The sequence below is a fragment of the Orcinus orca genome, chromosome 6 (assembly GCF_937001465.1).
Source record: "Orcinus orca chromosome 6, mOrcOrc1.1, whole genome shotgun sequence".
NCBI lineage: Eukaryota > Metazoa > Chordata > Mammalia > Artiodactyla > Delphinidae > Orcinus > Orcinus orca.
Window position 1 is genome coordinate 15,357,226 of NC_064564.1, and position 13,301 is coordinate 15,370,526.

The following is a 13,301-nucleotide window of genomic DNA, read 5'->3' on the forward strand; positions in this document are numbered from 1 at the left end:
GCTTTTTGCTGTTGCAGAGTCTCAGCTAGTTTCTTGTCCCTCAAAGCATGGATCTGACAATTTGTAACCTTAGACTTATGTGAATGAAACAGAAGGAATGATCAGAGGATGGGAGAGAAGGCAAAAGTTAAAGATTCTAGCAAAAAATAAGATTCTACTGCCAACAGAGAAGAAACTCCCATGTTAAAATGGGCCAGATACTGTACTTGTTACATGTTGGTCATAATAGCCCGTACCTGTAGTGTGTTTTACATTCCACAGGCCCTGGTCAAGAAACTGACATACGTGAGCTCATTTAATCCTGACAGCTACTGCATGGGGGAGAAACTGTTATCATTTCCACTTTACAGACAGGAAACTTGCTGAGAGGCAGAGTGTTCTTGCTCGAGGTCACACATCTGTCGAGAAGCCACTTCACTGGAGTTAACCGCATTTTACATAATGTCGTGGTTTAGGCAGTGTCTCTCAAATGGGACCCCACTGGACCTTGCGCTTACCCTGACAGATGGGCGATTCTCTCATGTTATAAATTGGAGGGGGGGGAAGTGTGTAGCTGAGAAAGGGGAGGGGACTTGCCCACAGCTTCAGAGTTAGTAAAGGAGCCCAGGTTTTCAGAACCTAGATCTTGAGCTCTTTCATCAGCTTAAGGGTCTGTGGGTTCTTTATGAACAAAATTTTGTTTTTAATTAGGTGATAATCTTAAAAAACAACAACCACCCATAAAAACCTTTGGAAATGAAAACCTGCATTTCGAAAGCTGTTTTCATAGAACAGGCTTTGGCTTTTAAGTTGTACTTTTCAGTATTTGTTTGTGTTAGCAGACATTTTTTCCTTTAAAAGGGCTCCACATTCATTCCTAAGTTGGGGAAACAGTGAGCTCTACCAGGCCCTTTTACTTGGCGATAATGTATTTTTAAAGTCTCATTTTTTATTTGAATAGATTTCGGTCTGTTTTTGACAATTTAAAAACAACAACAAAACCTCTCCAGGTGATTTAACAAAAACTTGAGTCAAAAGCGGAGCTATGTGAGTGGGCCTGAGATGGTTGCTAAGGAGTCATTCAATACAGATCAGAAACACAAGCTGCAGCTTTAAACGTTTCACGCGGAGGCCGACAGGATCCTGCCTAACTGATCTTTCTCACGAGGTGGTCATTTGAGCCAGTGCACGTAATCTCTAGGAGAGCCAGGCCAGCCGGGCTGTGGAGGCGCCAGGCACCACAGATGCCGGGGACAGTGCTTGGCAGTCAGGGGAGAAGCTGAAGCTTGTAGCGGCAGAAAGGCTCGGTAAAAGAAATGTTCACATATCGAGGTCTAGGGAAGTCATTCTGGCTTATCCATGAGTTAACTTGAATCTGATGCTAAACAGAACAGCCTGTTTGTGGCCTATCAAACATACACTGTACATCTGCTTTAATTATTAAAGAAAAGGGCGCACTGACTGGAAGAATGTCGACGTTCAACATGAAGATTAAATGCCTCTCTGGCTGGGAAGCCAATGCCGATACTCCTTCCATGACAAGACTTCCTTCCCAGGTGCCAAGAGCATACTGACTCGCTGTGTACGTGCTGATCTTTTTTGTTTTTTGGTTTTTTTTCCCCCAAGACTGTGCTGAAAACCACGCTTCTCTGGGGCAGTTCCTCAGTTATCTGAGAGGCTGTGTTCTGGGCTATAATTGTCAGTTTGGCTCAAGATGGAGAAGTAGCTGACTTCCTTAAATGGCACTCACAGGAAGCCTCTGCAGTGCCACAGCGAGCCCACAGGATGTCAACGCCGTTTGCCTTGTAGCAGTTTAACAAAATGGCAAACAGGACCCAGGAAGAAACAAACAGTGCCCCGGGCAGGAAACCCAAACCCGTAAGCTCATGGCAAATGTCACTGCGTTTACAGGGAGAGGAAAAAACCTTACGTGATTCTTCCTTGTATGTTGAAGATTTTATTTTTCAAACCTTTAGAAGAATCAATTCTATTTAATAAACCTTTGTAAAATGCCACAGAAGCCAAGGGATGCAGGGTTAAGCTATGTTCTTAAGAACAGACCCTCTCCAGGCTGAGTCTCCTTAGATTACCTGGAAGTTACATAGAGGCAGTTCTATAAAGATGAAACTTTGAAAAAGCCAGTCTCTTTCCTAGTTTTAGATTTGGGCCTGTTTTCCATTTTTTTGCTTTCACAAAAAAGTTTAACCCTGATTTTTCTCCGTTTAAAACAAACCAAAATCGATTTAAAGAATTAAAATAAAGGGAACAGCACCTGTGGATGTGCCTCTTGACATCCACAGATGTCACCCAAACCCAGACACATGCACAGCAGACTCTGCCTGCTCAGGACACACCAATGGGGAAGCCAAACGCCTCTCTGGGAGAAAGTGCCGCCCACGGTGTTTTGCAATTGTCAAGAGTGCGCAAAGTACAGACGATTAAAAATGTGAAAGGCTGGTTTCAAGCTTGAAACATAAGCCTACAATCTTGCTTCTTCTCTCCCCATCACACTGTTATTTCAAACCAGAATGATGTCCGTGAAAAGAAAAGCTCATTTTCTTAACCTGTGCTGGAAGGCATATGTAGTTATAGGTCAGAGATCAACGTGACAGTTTTCACATGTCCCAACCTGGCGCTTTGTCTGTACAGGATATAAATAACCTGCTGATAGAAACTGGATATAAATAACCTGCTGATAGAAACTATGTGTCCTCCTCAAATGACATAGCCAGTTTTTAGTTCATGAACCATGCAGTTCAAATGAGATGATCAGTTTGCTTTTGTCACTGTGCCTGAGTCATGGTTAGGTCACTTGCAGGCCTCATGCAGAATTTAGAAATTGGATATAGGACTTAAGCCTCGAAACGGAAGTGACGTCTTGAGAACATGCAGGAGGGCGCGGTGCGGGGGCTCTGAGCGCCCAGGCTCCGTAGGCTTGGTCAGCAGACACCCGGCCCGGCCCTGAGTGCGGCTTCCAGTCTCTGTGGCTCCAGCGGGAGGGCGAGGGGGAGGCTCCTTGTCAGGGGGTCAGGGAGGTCCATGTGCTTCGCTCAGCCTCTGTGCTGAGTGTTCAACACATCCTGAATCTCTGTTTTCTGCCAGGGAGGACAGGTGTCAAGGTGCGCTGGTGTTGCAGTTATTTTAGATTTTTTACCATGTACGGACCTTGCAATCTGTAGCCAATCTTTCTGTAATAATTCCTGGTGCCAACCCCTGTGAAGAAGCAGAAAAACGTCAGAAGAGTCTCTTACTAAGCATTACTTTAGCAGCCCTCAAAAGCCAGCACACATGCCCCTCGTAGCCGTCCTCCTTTTCCCACTCTCATTCACAGACCAAAGTCCTTTCCAGATCGAATCTCATTTGATTAAGTTTGGAACTTTAAAAACATTCTGAATTCAAGTTGCATTAAAACACAGGAACTGTATTTCAGAGCCTGTGGGTTTACAATCCTGTGGGTACCATGCAGCACGGCTTCAGGTGTTATAGGTGAATGGGAAGTGGTGGATCTAACGTGTGAGATGTCCACACTCCAAGTGAAGCGAGACAGCGTTATGGTTTCCTGGAAGGTTGAACGAGAGGTCAGGTATGGGAAGTAGAGTCTCCACAGCCGCCGGCAGCCAGGGTGCCCTGACCAAGTGAAGTGTCAGTGCCACTCACTCATCCAGAGCAACGATTTTCACCAAACACCATCAGTGGCATTAAATTAGTGCTACTTAATTTGCATTTCATTCACTTTAATTTTTTTGGGGGGGTATTAATTGGTATACTTGTTTTGATATACGAGCAGTGTTAAGTACCAGGAGTTTATGTCAGTATTATATTTGCATCCATTTGAGGAACACTAGCTGATTTAAGTCAATATTAAAGGTCCGTGAAGTTTTTTTCTTTAAAAGGAATCATTATCCTAAATGGTGCCGCTATAATGAAACATGATCACATTTAAGAAGCTGAGCTCCTAGGAGGATAAAGCATGGCTTATGTGGTACTAGCTATACGAGTGGCTAAGAGAACGGGCTTTCGATCACTCAAAAGATACGGATTTAAGGTCTAGACCTGTCATTTTAAGGGCTGTAGCTTTGGCCATTACTTAATTACATTTTATCATCTATAATAACGTACCTATGTTTTAAGGATATTAAATATTAGATAGTCCTTGATATGTGCTTAGTCCAGAGTCTGGAAAAAGCCAATTTCACCAGAACACTGGCTGCTGTTGCTATTATTTTAGAGCTTTTCATGGTCTGATATCTGATTATATTTCTAGCTTCACTGCTTGCTACTGTTCTCCCCTGAAACACTATGCTTCAGCCCCAGTGAAGATTTAACTTTTCTGAAAGCTCCCGGCGTGTCGGGCTCTGCCTAGCTTCCAGGCTTGGCTCATGCTGTGCCCTCTAGCAAACTGATCGAACCCAAGGAGGGGGTCGTGGGAACCTCTGATCTGGAGCTCGTCTGTCAGAAGCACAGTGACAACCTAGACGACTTGCAGTTGGCATCTGAGGTGGGGTCAGTCCCGCGGGACCGACCTGTAACCTGTGGAGTCTGATGCCACCTCCAGGGAGACAGTGTCAGAACGGAGGCAATGGTAGGCCACCTGGCTGGTGGTGCAGAGCTGAGTGACACGTGGAAACCCCACACCTCCGGCACAGTAGTGTTGTGGTTTTCGTGTGTGTCACGTAAAGGAAGACGCCGGCGTTTCTCTTTACCGTACTCCTCCCCACGGCTCTCCCCACGGTGTACTGCGATTGCTGGTCGGCTTCCCCACGTGGTGGAAGCTCTATGTATCTTGTTCGTCACTTTGTATTCCTAGCGATCAGTATGTGCATGAAATCAGATCACTGCTAGCCCCCTCCAGTCTCGCCTAATTCTGTAGCCCAAACATTTACTATTTAGGAATAGGGTTTCCTACCGTGTTTTGTTTCCCACCTCTTTCAAAAAAATTTCAAGTATTAAGAAAATGGAACTGAAACTGATGTGATGAAGTAACAGAACCGTGTCATGTGATAATAGGTCACTGGAGAATTTCCCTTTTAATCCAAGGATTACTGATATTCCGTCTTGCACAATTTCAACCTTGTCTTTGTGTTCTAATCATTACTTTTGTTCAACACTGTGGCTTGGGGTAGAGCAGGGGGAAGACAAAAACATGAACAAATAATGGGTCAGGCAGCAGCTCAGACCCACCGGATCCAGGAAGACATCTCACACCCCTCAGAGGGTACAACCACTTTATTGTTTGCACTCTCTCCTAAAGTTCTATATCCGTAAGCATGTCCTATGATCCAGCAAGTATACTCCCAGAGTGAAAAGAGAAATGAATGCTTACAGCCAACAAAAGACATGTTACTCATAACAGCCAAAACAGGAAATAACCCAAATATCTATCAATAGTAGAATGGATAAATTGTGTATTTTCACACAATGGAATATGATACTGCAACAAAAAAGAAAGAACTAGAGCTACCTGCAATGCCATGGATGAATCTCACAGACCTAATTTTGCATGAAAGAAACCAGATGTAAAAGATTTCATCAATGCAAAGTTCAGACACAGGCAAAACTAATTTTATGGTGATACAAGTCAGAATACTGGTTACATTTGGAAGATGCTATGGACTGAAAGAGGGAACAAGGGAGTCTTCTGGAGTGCTGAAAAATGGTATATCTTGATCTGGATTATTATTGCATGTACGTCTTAGCTCAATTTAAAAAAACTCAAGAGGGGGCACATCCATTTAATAGATGTTCAATGTGTTTTGAGAGCTCAACTTGTCCAAAGAATTCAGCAAAATAAGGAAAAAGGATGAGAGGCAGGTGGTTAAGAAATCATTACTGGAGTGATCACTCTATTACATAGATGCCTCTGACGTCATTCAATGCAGTGCTTTCTATTTCTAGAATCCTGCATGCTAGAAACTATTTTTTTCATCCTCTTTCTCTGCACTTTAAAAGTTCACATTCAAACTGAACTATGCTCTGTGACATGACAGCATTCGTCAGAGGCACAGGCACCCTGAGATTAAAACGTGCTTTTCCTCATCACCTACATGTACAGACTACAGCATAAATCTAAGAATTCTGAGCAGAGAAGTGACATGATTGACTTACATTTGAAAGAGATCACTCTGACTGCTATTTTGAGAACAGAATGAAAGCTCCAGGAGGGCAGGGATTTTTACCTGCAGAATTGCAAGCACCCGGAGCAATGCCTGCATATATTAAGTACTCATTGAAATATCTGTTCGATGAATGAACAAGTGACCAAGGGCAGAAACAGGGAGACCAGTTAAGAAGCTATTGCAATAATCCAGATAAGAGATGGTGGTGGCTCAAAGCAGAGTCAGGGTGGTGAAGAGTAGCTGGACCCTGGAAACATTTAAAGGCAGAGTCAAAAGAATCTGTTGATGGATGTAGGGTGGGACACACAGAGAGGGGCCCAAGATGACTCTAAGGTTTTTGGCCTGAGTACAGGAATGGTTTGGAGAAAGAATGAACTGCCAGTTAGTGAGACTGAAAGAAGGTGAGAAGAGGGTGGGAGGGGGGAGGACATCAGGAGCTCGGCTTTGGCTGTGCTGCAGGTGAAATGGCTATTAGACATTCAAGTGGGGATGTTGAGGAATACGTGGTTTTGGAAGCCTTTCTTGCTCTTAGATGGTCTCTTTTCTTGGATGCTCTTTTGGAAAGAAATTTGTTTTCTTTATCTTAATTGAAGGATAATTGATTTATAATAATATTAGTTTCAGGTGTACAACACAGTGATTCAAAATTCTTATAGATTATACTCCATTTAAAGTTATGATAAAATACTGGCTATACTCCTTGCTCTGTACAACATATCCTTGTAGCTTATTTTACACATAGTAGTTTGTGCCTCTTAATCCCCTACCTTCCCTCTCCCCACTGGTGACCACTAGTTTGTTCTCCATAGCTGTGAGTCTGTTGGAAAGAAATTTCTGACTGGGGCAGTTGTCTTACGAGGGGAGTTGGCTGAGGAGGAAGCAGGTGGGTGGAGGCTGGTGGAGTGGGCAGCTGAAGACAACCTGGGTCCTTTTTGATACTGTTGAATCAACAACTAACCAAGTCTGAAGCTGCTCTACCAAGGAAGCTGTTAGGAAATAATGTTTTCCGTTTGGTTTAAGCCATTTTGTTTTGGTACTTTTTTGTATTGTACTAATATACATAAGATACTTATCATTTTAACCATTGTTAAGTGTACAGTTTACTGGTATTAAGTACCTTCACACTCTCGTGCAACCATCACCACCATCTGTCTCCAGAAGTAAAACAAACTCTGTACCTAGTAAACAATAGCTCCCTCTTCCCCGTCCCTGGCGACCCCCCGCTCTACTTCCTGTCTCTATGGATTTGGTTACTCTAGGTACCTCATGTAAGGGGAATCATTCCGTATTTGTCTTGTGGTGACTGGCTTATATCTTCAGGGTTCATCCATGCTGGGTTTAAACCATGTGAGTTGAGTTCTGTGTTACTTGTAACTGAAAATGTTGTAACTGACATGTGAGCTTGAGGACAGGAAGAGATTAAAAACATGAGGTCAAGTCAGCACTTAAAACCATAAATCAGGGTGGTAATTCTGACCATGCTGCTGTCCTATTGGCAAGTCCCAAGACAGAGCTCAGATTCCTCAGCCTGATTTTCACAAAGCTTTTCACGTCCCGTCTGGTTTACCTCTAGTTCCTGCCACAACTGACCTCAGTCCTTATAGTCCAGCGTTACCAAACAAAGCATAATTTCACTAATCCACTGGCTTGGCCGCTGCCCCTTCAGTGCTGCAGCCTATGCCCCAGGGCACTCCCATTCATCCCTTGAACCCTCACTCGGACACTTTCGCCAGGAGACCTCGGCACACACCTCCCCTCTCCACAGAGTCTGGCATTCATAAGCCCCCTCTCCACGCTGGCGGGATCCTTTAGAGTTCTACTGTTTCAGTAGTCATGCTGTGCTTTATTTTACTTGCATGTCTAACCTCCTTCCTAGAATGTAAGCCTTTTGAAGTCAATGACTTCTATCCTCAGGGCTTAGTACATATAATCAACAGGCAATAAATGCTTGCGGATTTACTGTACTGTATTCAGTTATCATTATGTTGTGTATATATAAAGAAATGTGCTCCTGGGGGATGTTTTTTTTTTTTAAAAAGAAAGAAGAACTGGCCGTATGTTAGCTGCCAGGTAGTGGGAATGACTCAATGTAAAAGGGATGAAGGGGGGGGTAGGGCTTCTTAATCTAGTTACAGATTTCCTACTTGGTTAGCTTACAGATGTAGAGGCAGCTCTCTGATTTATACTATTACCTCTAACTAATAAAAAACTTCCCCTAAAATTTTCAGAAATATTTCTGGATTTTTAAAAAATTGAAGTACAGTTCATTTACAATGTTACCTTAGTTTCAAGTGTATAGCAAAGTGATTCAGTTATGTGTGTGTATATATATATATACACACACACAGACACATATAAGACATTGAATATAGTTCCTTGTGCGATGTAGTAGGTCCTTGTTGGTTATCTATTTTACATATAATAGTTTATATCTGTTAATCCCAACCTCCTAATTTATCCCTCCCCCCACTTTCCCCTTTGGTAACCATAAGTCTGTTTTGTAAGTAAGTTCACTTGTATAATTTCCTTAGATTCCACATATAAGTGATATCATATATTTGTCTTTCTCTTGCTTACTTAATATGATAATCTATAGGTCTACTATGTTGCTGCAAATGGCATTATTTCACTCTTTTTTATGGCCGTGTAGTATTCTATTTTCTGTGTGTGTGGGCATTATTTTGTTCCTTTTTATGGCTGAGTAATATTCCATTGTACATATATACCACATCTTCTTTATCCATTTATAGACATTTATAGACATATATCCATTGATAGACATTTAGGTTGCTTCCATGTCTTGGCTATTGTATCAATCAGTAATGCTGCAGTGAACACTGGGGTGCATGTATCTTTTCGAATTCGAGTTTTCTCTAGATATATGCCCAGGAGTGGGATTGCTGGGTCATATGGTAGCTCTATTTTTAGTTTTTTAAGGAAACTCCATACTGTTCTCCATAGTGGCTGCACCAATTTACATTCCCACCAACAGTGTAGAAGGGTTCCCTTTTCTCCACACCCTCTCCAGCATTGATTATTTGTAGACTTTTTAATTATGGCCATTCTGACTGGTGTGAGGTTGGCTTTTTATACTTCTAATTTTACAAAATAGATGCCATTTCCCATGGGCTTAAAACAGTCTATTACAGAGAATTTCAAATATACAAAAGGAGAGACAATGGTATATTGAACCTCCACAGACCCACTACCCAGCTTCAACGATTATCAATTCATCCATCAGACTTCTAATGCTTCTCTAGCTGTCTACCCATGTGAAGTCACAAGACAGATTTAACATTTCCTTTTGGTTCTGCTCAGCTCAGTCACTGGAGACATGTTTAATTCCCCTCTTTCAAATAAAGATGATGGTAATCTTTACCACCTTCTTTACCAGTTATTACCAGATTGAAGATGTGCAGCTGGTCAAAGAGCTTTACTTCCCCAAACATGCCACAAGCTTCATCTGTCCACCATAAATAGCTGCAGAGGTGAGAGAGAAGCTGTTCCTTACACCTAGCACAGGACTCAACACCCCTGGACAACCACAAAGTGCCATGTTCTGGAGTGCCCTGATTCCCTAAGTGTGCCGGTTAAAGGGACAGCTTTACTGGGGTACAACTCAGCATTCCTCAGTCAGATTCCCATTGAGCATGCAGGCTCCTCAGGTTCTCTACTTTTGCCCTAATACAGGAGGTGGGCGCTGGAAACTGCTACCACCTTGAGGAGAGGCACTCAGGCTTTGCTATGAGCCTTTTTGAAGGAAAGGCATATCTTTCAAGCTCCTCTCCTTGTTTTCAGTAACATGCTGTAGCACTGAGATGAGAAGTCTACTTCTAGACCTTCAGGGAGGCCTTAAGTCTTTTAACCTCTAGCCAGTCTGGACTCCAACCTCTTACTTAAATGACTAAACAAAAACATTCCCCATTTGTATTTCTCTGTGCCTCTTGTTTCTTGAAAGAAAGATTCTTCCTCCGTTTCTACACTCTGCAGAACAGGCTGGCAAAAGTATTAGCATTCTTAGCCAGCTTAGAAGGGAACACACCATCACCAGCGTGGGTGGGCCACACTCGGCAGCCTTCTCCTCCTTGGTTAGCAGGGCTCCTACAGTCCTCGTCACAGTAACTTTCCTCTTGTTAGCCAGCCAAGAAAAAGCAATTACCTTTCACAGCTGACGTCAGCCAAGCTCATGGACTGACGTGGGCAGCTGTGTCACAGGCTTCTGCCCTTGAGGACAGACACGCAGCGGGGCTGTACAAGTATCCGTGTTCTCTACCTGATCGCCTGCGTGCGATTCTGCCAATCCCTGGGCTGGGGGTGAGCAGGAGTAATCTCTGTGCAGCAGTCCTCAGGGAGCCCTAGCGGCAGAGCCAACAGTTGTCAGCGGAGCAGAGGGGCAAGTCCACATGCTTGCTTTGTTTTATCCTCCAAGTTGCTGAACCCACAACCTGAATCTACCTATATCACGGGGGCCTTTTTCCTGCTCTTGGAGGCAGGATAAATATTTTTATCTTCACTACTTTACCACCTATGATGATGATGAAAGGAGAGAAAGTGAAAAAGAATACCTTGGGGCTTCCCTGGTGGCTCAGTGGTTAAGAATCCGCCTGCCAATGCAGGGGACACGGGTTCGAGCCCTGGTCCGGGAAGATCCCACATGCTGCAGAGCAACTAAGCCTGTGTACCACCACTACTGAGCCCACGCACCTAGAGCCCGTGCTCTGCAACAAGAGAAGCCACCACAATGAGAAGCCTGCGACCGCAACAAAGAGTAGCCCCTGCTCGCCACAACTAGAGAAAGCCTGAGTGCAGCAATGAGAACCCAAAGCAGCCAAAAAACCAAAACAAAACAAAAAACTAAAAAACAAAAGTGTGTGTGGGGTGGGGGTGGGGGTGGGGGTGGGGGTGGGGCGGGGGGGAATCACAAAACCTTAAAAAGATGAATCAAAGATGAAAATGGAAAAAACCTAGCTGTTTATTTAAATTCTACTGATTCTATATTAGAAAGTATGCAATCTATTTTAACATAACTTTAGAGGAAGCAGGCAAAAGGAGTAAACTAGTCAATGTGGTACCTGATTTGGCTGCAAAACTCTGCTTCTCCACCTTACTGCAGCCCTTTCTTTCTAAGGGGATAAATCCAACACCAGAGTAAAGCTTAGAAGCTGAAAATAAACACATTTTCCCTTTAAAAGAGAAAATAAGTCAGGAGCAGGAAATGAGCCTCAACTCAACCCAGCTTGTGATTCTAACTAACTCCATCTCAAAACAAAAGAAGCAACAACTTTATAGCTGAGCGACTGTGAAGTACAAAGCTAGAGGAAGACGACTCTTTTCGGAGCCCTGAAATACATGCCAGGCACGCATGCTGGATGCTCAACACACACCAACAAGACTGAGATTACTATCCTGGGAGGCGCGAGAGCTTCAGAAAGGGTCATAACTCAAGGTCACATGGCTGGGAAGCAGAAGAACCATAATTCAGGGCCAGCTTGTCTCCACAGCACGCAGAGTGTTCCCAAGGAGCCATGGTGCCTGTGTTGTGGGTGATGCCAGACCCTGCTTCCCCAGCTCTGGCTTTAAATATCTAGTTGGCTCTGATAACAGTACATCCATTTTTTATTAAAGCACAGAAAGGACATTTGACTTGTCTCAATCACCTTACCTCCTCTATCTGTGTCTAATTTCTCAGTGTCCTTTGTTTGATAAATCATTAGATGAAACAAACATGGTGACCTTATTTCCATTTCACTAACAGAGCTCAGTAAGAAACAATACTTACATAAAAGATTCTGATAACATAGGTAGGCAACACAAAACTGTGTTAAAAGATATGGCTTACAAGTGTGAGAACTACTGGGAAGGGGGATACTTTTAAATAACAACTTGATAAATGTGGTCACCCTTTTTAAAATGAAGAGAAATACGATGTAGAGTTTGGGGGAAAAAAAGCAACAAAGATGGAACAATGATGGAAACTAGACCCTAGAGGAGGAGACAAGTCAGGAGTATTTAAGCTTACAGAAAAGGTGACTTCAGTCTTTGACCAGGATCAACTTCCCAGCTGAAGACAATTTAAAAATTTAGACAAAATTAAAAATGCTTCCACTAGAAAAATATCAAAGATCTAACAGTTATTATCAGGCAGAAAATAAGGAGAAAACGTGAGCTTTGAGAAGGAAGTAGAGCCTTTTCTACCTCAGTGGTGATGCCAATCCAGGAAGGTCGACCAGAGACAAGTAGGATGGGAGGAGTCACGTGGCCACCAGAGGCAGAGAACCAGCTGCCAACACCTTGAATCTCACTCCCCTTCACGAAGGGAGGTGGGGGAGCAACGAACATCTAGGTCTTGAAGTATTCCTGAAAGCAAATTCTCTCATAAAATGCTCAGCGAATAATAAAAACAAGGCACACTTAGAGACGACCACATGATAAGAAATAAGAGACTTCAAATCTGGAGTCCCTGCCATTATCTGACATAGACTGTAGAAAAGCTATGTTTACTACATACATGGAAATGGATACCGAATTTAAGAATGTTTAGAAGCAACAGGAAACTATAAAACATGAAATAACAGAGTTGAAAAAGATGCCAGAAATCAGAGAATTGAATGACAAAATAAGAACTTAGGCATCAATGGATGAGTTTAATGGTAGATTAGACTTAATCAGTAAAGTGTAAGTTAAGTCAGAAGGAACTATCAACAACGAAGCATGGAGAAACAGAATAAGGGGTGGGGGAAAGAGGGTATGAGACACAATGGATACAATGTATAGGTCTAACATATGTTTAACTGGAGTCCCAGGATGAGGGGGAAGAGAATGGGATAAAATCAATATATGAGAGACTGAAAATTACATGGGGAAAAAAAAAACAAACCACCACCAATTAAAGAAACCCAAGGAAACCTAAGCAAGCTGAAGCAGAGGAAATGCACATCTAGCAACAATCATGGGAAAACTAGAGAAAACAAAGACGATCTAAAAATAGAGATACTAAAGAAACCATAAAAGCAGCCAGAGCGCATCCTCAAAGACAGACATCTGACCTCCTAACTGCATCATTAAAAATCAGAAGACCCTGGAAAGACAGCTTCAAGGTGCTGAAAAAAAATAAATGCAAACCCAGAATTCTATACTCAGTGAAAACTTACTTTAATAAGCAAAATAAGATATTTCATACAATCAAAATTAGAATAATTTGCTACC

General features: G+C 42.8%; 1 protein-coding gene across 1 annotated transcript in view; it reads right to left on the reverse strand.

Annotated features, from left to right (window-relative positions):
* Positions 1 to 908: 908 nt before the first annotated feature.
* ELP3 (elongator acetyltransferase complex subunit 3) overlaps positions 909 to 13,301 on the reverse strand; it is a 112,778-nt gene continuing 100,385 nt past the window's right edge. Inside the window, exon 15 of the mRNA XM_004270701.4 lies at positions 909 to 3,192. Coding sequence (XP_004270749.1) covers positions 3,116 to 3,192 — 77 coding nt within the window. The 3' untranslated portion in view covers positions 909 to 3,115. The remainder of the gene's footprint in view (positions 3,193 to 13,301) is intronic.